Source organism: Dipodomys ordii, unplaced genomic scaffold, assembly GCF_000151885.1.
Source record: "Dipodomys ordii isolate 6190 unplaced genomic scaffold, Dord_2.0 Scaffold68, whole genome shotgun sequence".
NCBI classification, from domain to species: domain Eukaryota; kingdom Metazoa; phylum Chordata; class Mammalia; order Rodentia; family Heteromyidae; genus Dipodomys; species Dipodomys ordii.
Window position 1 is genome coordinate 4,593,109 of NW_012267284.1, and position 6,000 is coordinate 4,599,108.

A 6,000-nucleotide genomic window follows, 5' to 3' on the forward strand; every position below is an offset into this window, starting at 1 on the left:
TCTGCTGGCCTGTCATGCATTTTTACACACACACACACACACACACACACACACACACACACACACACACACGCCCTTAAACAGATACTGCTTCACAAAAATATGCCAAGAACAAGAATCATAAATGCCAAGGAAATCCACCAGGGTGGGAAAAGGAATTAAGATCGAGCCCATTTGAGCTGGGCGCCAGTGGCTCATGCTTGTAATCCTAGCTATTCAGGAAGCTGAGATCTGAGGATATTAGACCAGAGGCAGACAAAAACCATGAAATGCCAATTAACCAGCAAAAAGCCAGAAGTAGAGCTGTGACTCAAGTGGTAGAGAGCCAGGCTTGAACAAAAAAATAAAAATAAAATAAATTAAAAAATTTTTGAAAGTTCAACAACACTGTGAGGCCTTGAGTAGAAGCTCATCCCCGTTCTCCTGTCAGGAGCATCCAAGGAGATTAATGCTAAGTCCTGCAGCACCATGGCACCCTTTTGCTCCTGGAATGTCTGATGCATCCTACTATGCACCTTTGGAGGCCCCAAGGCTGCCTGTGTCTACATACCCTTGGTGTCTTTACTACAAATGCTCCACCCCTTTCCTCCACAGCCCTCTAATGACACACAAGGAAGACCAAAGCCACTTGGGACAGAACCTCAGCCCTGGATGGCAAGCCGGCACTGAAGACTACCTCCAGAGGGGCTGCTCTGTCACCCCCCAGAGGATCTGGTCCCCACGGTAACCCCAGAGCCCATGGAGGGACCTTGTCCCTCCCGGCTGAAGGAAGTAGCCCTGGACAGAGACTTGTGCAGCAGAGGGAACTACATGACAGCACAAGGAGGCAGGAGGAGCCAGCAGGGCTGGCTGCTTGGCAGTCCCTTGGCAGGGAGGAGGGCCTAGAAGGGGGCCGGAAGCAGTTCTTGGCTGTGGGCAGGTAGGCCTGGGCATAGCACAGGACAGTCTCTTCTCCAGCACTGTCCTCCCAGCTCTGCTCCCCTAAATGGCTCACTCGCTCACCCTTCCTCCTGGCCCAGGTGGCAGGCTGGGCTCTCTGAGTCAAGAGCCCAGGGACTTGAGGTCTCCTGGTGCCACACGCAGGCACCTTGCGGGGGTGGGGGGGCCCTATTCCTCCCCTCTGAGCTCGGTGCCAGTCCCCGACCCGCCGAGGGGCCAGCCTTACTTTCTGCTACTGCTGTGGCTCCTCCCTCTCTTGCAGGGGGGCGACAGGGCGCTCGGGGTGTGGGTCCGTTTCCGTGGCCTGCCAGGGCCTCTGCGTGCCAGGCTCCTATGGGAATCCTCGTGCCTGTCCCTTAAAAAGAATCACAGGCTGGGCTGTGAGCGTGGAGCAGGCGGGGCACAGAGGGCACATGCACTGCACACACACCACTCACGCAGATCCACGCACACCTGACGGCTGCCACGGCCGACCTAACAACCCCGAGGCCCGCCTGCCTGCCTGCCTGCCTGCCTGCCACTGCCCGACGGGGCCGGGCTGCACTCACCCTGAGTCCCGGCGTCGCTGGAGCTTCACCAGCTCCCGCTGCTTCTCTTTGTATTGCCTCTGGACCTCAGCCAGCCGCATCCGGAAGTCCAGCTCCAGGGCGTCCATGTCCTCAAGGGAGGACTTCATGGCGTACATCTGGGTGACATCAGGGGAGAAAGGAGAGGTGTGAAGACACATAGGAATGCTTGCAAAGTCCTCAAATCCTACAACTTCCTCTAAGAACTAAGGATTCTGCCTCCTTCCCCAATTACCAACTCGGAGAGCAGTGTCAGCACCGAGTCAGGTGCCACACCGAAAACAGGGCCTCACATGGTCTCCCTGATATGTTAAATCCAACATTACAAAGAGATATGACAAAGTAAACAGGACTTGAGACACAAAGGGCTTCCACTCAATTTGTCATATCATTCCTAAATGACTCCATGTTCTTGACCACATATATGGTATATATGTGTGTGTGTGTGTGTATATATATATATATATATATATATATATGCGCACATCTGAGGAAAGCTAGGAGGAAGACACAGAATCAGAGGGAGACAGGGGAAAACGTACAACAGAGAGACCCATCAGCTGCACTGGACATGGGTGAAAATGAACTAAACAACTCCAGGGCAGTGATGGGAGGGAGGGAATGAGAAAGAGGGAACAGCTTACACTAAGCAAAAGGAAAGAGATGTAAAACAGCTGTGTTGTGAAAGTTCATAGAATTCACAAATATTATAGACTATTGCCTTGTGAAGATTAAAATGTGTTTGCAGCTTTAAGTATCACTATCTCTCAATACTGTGAAGTCTGTGAAATTTATGCAATCACTTAATTTCAATAAAAAATTATATTTAAAAAAAAGAAAGAAAGAAAAAGGAAAACAGGGCCTGGTCTGTCCAGAGGGCTCAGTTAATAAAGACGGAAGTTGTTATTTGCACCCAGGGGCTCATGGCAGGCAGTGCTGGCGGGAAGCCCAATGCATGGCATGGGGCAGCGTCAGACCTAGCTCCTAGGCTGCTTTCTTCCCACCCATCAAACCTCACCTGACTGATAAGCTAAGGCTCAGAGGAAAAGCAACTTTGCCTAGGACCACAAAGCCCACCAGTGAAGTAAACTAGACTCAGGTCAAGATTCTGACCCCAAGCAAGATGGTATATCTTACCCCTCCCTGCTCTCCCCCCCCTCCCCCAAAAATGCCCAGACTGTCAGCACAGCTCACCCGCTCCTCTTTCCTCTGCATCCAGCTGTACTTCTTGTTGGGGTTCAGCTCCCGCGGAAGCCTCAAGTTCTTGAGCGGGTCCACAAAGGGGCTGTCCAGCACCTCCTTCAGCATGTGGCTGCTGGCGGCCAGGAGGCTCTCCAGGGAGGGCCGCACGGGAAGGCCCACCTCAGTGCCTGCAGAGGAGAGGCTGGTGAGCCAATGCAGGTGCAGGGGCCGCGGCCAGGTCCCAGCCCAGTAATTTCAGGCAGGCATGTAGCCACTCGGGCCCACCAAGGGAAAAGGCTGAGGCTCAGAGCCAGCGCAGGCCCCAGGACACAGCCACCCTAGCCACCTGGACTAAGGCTGAGATTCAGGACAGTGCACAGGAAACTGGAGACTTCCAAAGTCACGGAAGGCTGATAGGCTCTTCCCAAGACTGTGGCTGACTCCCAGGAACTGTATTATTTTTTGGGGGGTGGGGAATGTCCTGGGACTTGAACTCTGGGCCTGGGTGTTCTCCCTGAGCTTTTTTTGGTCAAGGCTAGTGCTCTACCACTTGAGCCACAGTTCTACTTTTGGCTTTTTGGTGGCTAATTGGAGATAAGTCTCACAGACTCTCCTGTCAGAGCTGGCTGTGAATCACAATCCTTGGATCTCAGCCTCCTGAGTAGCTAAGGATTACAGGCGCGAGCCACTGGTATATGGCCATGAGCTGAATTTCTCCACAGTGAATTCACACAGCTCCCTGTGTAAGCTCCCGAGATCGGAGCTGAGGACAGGAACACAAAGACAGGTGTGAAGAAGAAAAAAAAAACCTACTCCCAACACACACACCCCCTCCCTGGCAACAGCTTCTGCCAGATGATTCCAGAAACGTTTATTCATGCCCCAAAATTCCTGACATGCATGGGCATCCTATGTAAATACTAAAAGGAACTGATCAATACCTGGCATCTGTCACACTGAGCTGCTCTCTGCTCAGTGTGTTGTGTGCGCATGCACATGTGTGTGTGTGTGTGTGTGTGTGTGTGTGGAGAGAGAGAGAGTGTGTGCTGGTGCTTGAACTCTGGGCCTAATGTTCTTGTTTGGCTTTTTTACTCAAGATCGGTGCTCTATAATAATTCCACTTCTGGCTGTTTTGCTGGTTAATAAGAGATGAGTCTCTCAGATTTGTCTGCCAGGATAGCTTCAAACAAGATCCTCAGATCTCAGCTCCCTGAGTGGTTAGGATTACAGGCATGAGCCACAGTGTCTCAGTGTCTGGACTTCAGAATTGGTATGGAAGGTGTGCTGTTTTGTTTCCTGTGTCTCATGTTCTTTGGTGATACCAGGGCTCGAACTCAGGACCTGGCACTGCTAGGCAGGAGTTTTTGTACTTGAGCTGTGGCCATTGCTTGCTTTAGTTCTTTTTAGAAAAGGCTGGCCTCAGACCACGATCCTCTATCCTACCTTTGCCTCCGACATAGCTGGGATAACAGGTGCAGGACACCATGTCCAGCTTGTTAAAATGAGAATCTTGCTAACTTCTTGCCTGAGCTGGCTTTGAACCACAGCTCCACTTCTGGCTTTTTGGTGTTAAACTGGAGCAAAGAGTCTCACAGACTTTCTTGCCCTAGCTGGCTTCAAACTTTGATCCTCAGTGCTCGCTTCGGCAGCACATATACTAAAACTTTGATCCTCAAATCTCAGCATCCCAGATAACTGGGATTACGGATGTGAACCATTGGTGCCTGGCTCAAAATGTTGCATTTTAAATTGACATTTTTCCCCTTTGATGTAAAAATATAACAGAACTGGTAGAGCGCTAGCCTAACCAAGCATGAAGCCACCGGTTCAATACCAAGGACCAGAAGATTAAATGAAATTACTTATGAGTATTTTTGTGTGTCACCATTCCCCACACAAAGAAGAAGAAAAGGGTTGCATCCACCATCAGTCATCCAAGGTCCCAAAGATGGACTTGAAGAGTTGGTCAGAACATGAACTTTGGGGCTTCTCAGTCAGAGCGCTGTGCAGTACCTGCTTTCTACCACTAGGTGTCAGAAGCACTCCCCCAAACTGTAACTGACAACCAGAGATAATCACTGCCAGGCAGGCACTGGTAGCTCAAGCCTGTAATCCTAGCTACTAACCAAGGAGGCTGACATCTGAGGATCTCAGTTCAAAACCAGCCTAGACTGACCAATCTGAAAGACTCTCATTTCCAGTTAACCAGCAAAGAGCCTCTCCTGGTCAAGGGACGGCCTTAAGTGGAAAAAGCAAAGCAAGAAACCCCAGTCCTGGCAAAAAAGAAAGCAGCTGTAGCTGCTAATACTGTCACCTGGAAGCAAAGTCATCCCTCTGGTTTTACTTGTATATATCCTTAGGGAAACTGAGGCCACAGGAATTAGCTCTACCAGCTTAAGCTACAGCCGGCCAGCCCACCTTACAGGGCTGCCCCTGGACCACCAGGGCGTGGTTAGGGTCCTCAATATGGCAGGGTATTTGATCTGCTGTTCTGTGCTATAACAGGTGACCTGTCCACCTCTTTCCTTGCTGAGGCCCGCGACAGAGCTACCCAGAGCAGCCACCAGGCCAGTGTTGACAGGTTCACTTGTGCCCCCAAGTTACTAAATTGGAACCTAACCTGCTACCTGAGAATGTGGCCTGGGAATTAGTGACAGGGTCTCTCCAGCTTGTGAGGCAGGGTCCCAATTCAACATGACTATTAGCGTTCTCAACGAGGGGACAGTGGAGATGAGGGGAAAAAAACGGTGTCTGGGACCTGCATGGCCATAGAAAGAGAAAAAGAGAAAGAGGAAGAGGAAAAGCAAGGGGGGGGAGGGAGGGAGGGAGAGAGAATGCCAGCCTACAGATGTGGAAGTCTCCAATTCAGCTGGGCATTGAGGCACAAGCTTATCCTCCCAGCTACTCAGGAGCCAGGGGTAGGAAGATCTTGGCTCAAGGTCGGGGGATATCATGAAACCCTATCTGAAAATTAAAACCAAAAAGGCTGGGCACATGGCTACAGTGATAGAGTACCTGCTCGCCCAGCATGTACAAGGGCCAGGGTTCAATCTCCAACATCACAGAAGGAAGGGAGACAGGGGGGTTTGCGGCCCCCTAAGAGCCAGGGGCCGTCCCGGGAGGTGTGGACCATGTGGCTGCAGCATGTACCACACCAGCGTCCTTTGCTTTAACTCAGGCCCCCAATTGTTGGGAGCAACAGTGTTTTCTTTTTTTTGGGGTCTGGTTGTGGGGCCTGGGCGCTGTCCCTCAGCTCTTCAGCTCAAGGCTAGCGCTCTACCACTTGAGCCACAGCACCACTTCTGGCTTTTTT

General features: G+C 51.2%; 1 protein-coding gene across 1 annotated transcript in view; it reads right to left on the minus strand.

Annotated features, from left to right (window-relative positions):
• Positions 1 to 6,000, minus strand: part of Tnrc18 (trinucleotide repeat containing 18) — a 79,473-nt gene that overhangs the window by 33,125 nt on the left and 40,348 nt on the right. Inside the window, exons 12-14 of the mRNA XM_013023387.1 lie at positions 2,700 to 2,875; positions 1,488 to 1,624; positions 1,166 to 1,294 (exon numbers count right to left, since the gene is read on the minus strand). Of these exons, the coding sequence (XP_012878841.1) occupies positions 1,166 to 1,294; positions 1,488 to 1,624; positions 2,700 to 2,875 (442 nt within the window). The remainder of the gene's footprint in view (positions 1 to 1,165; positions 1,295 to 1,487; positions 1,625 to 2,699; positions 2,876 to 6,000) is intronic.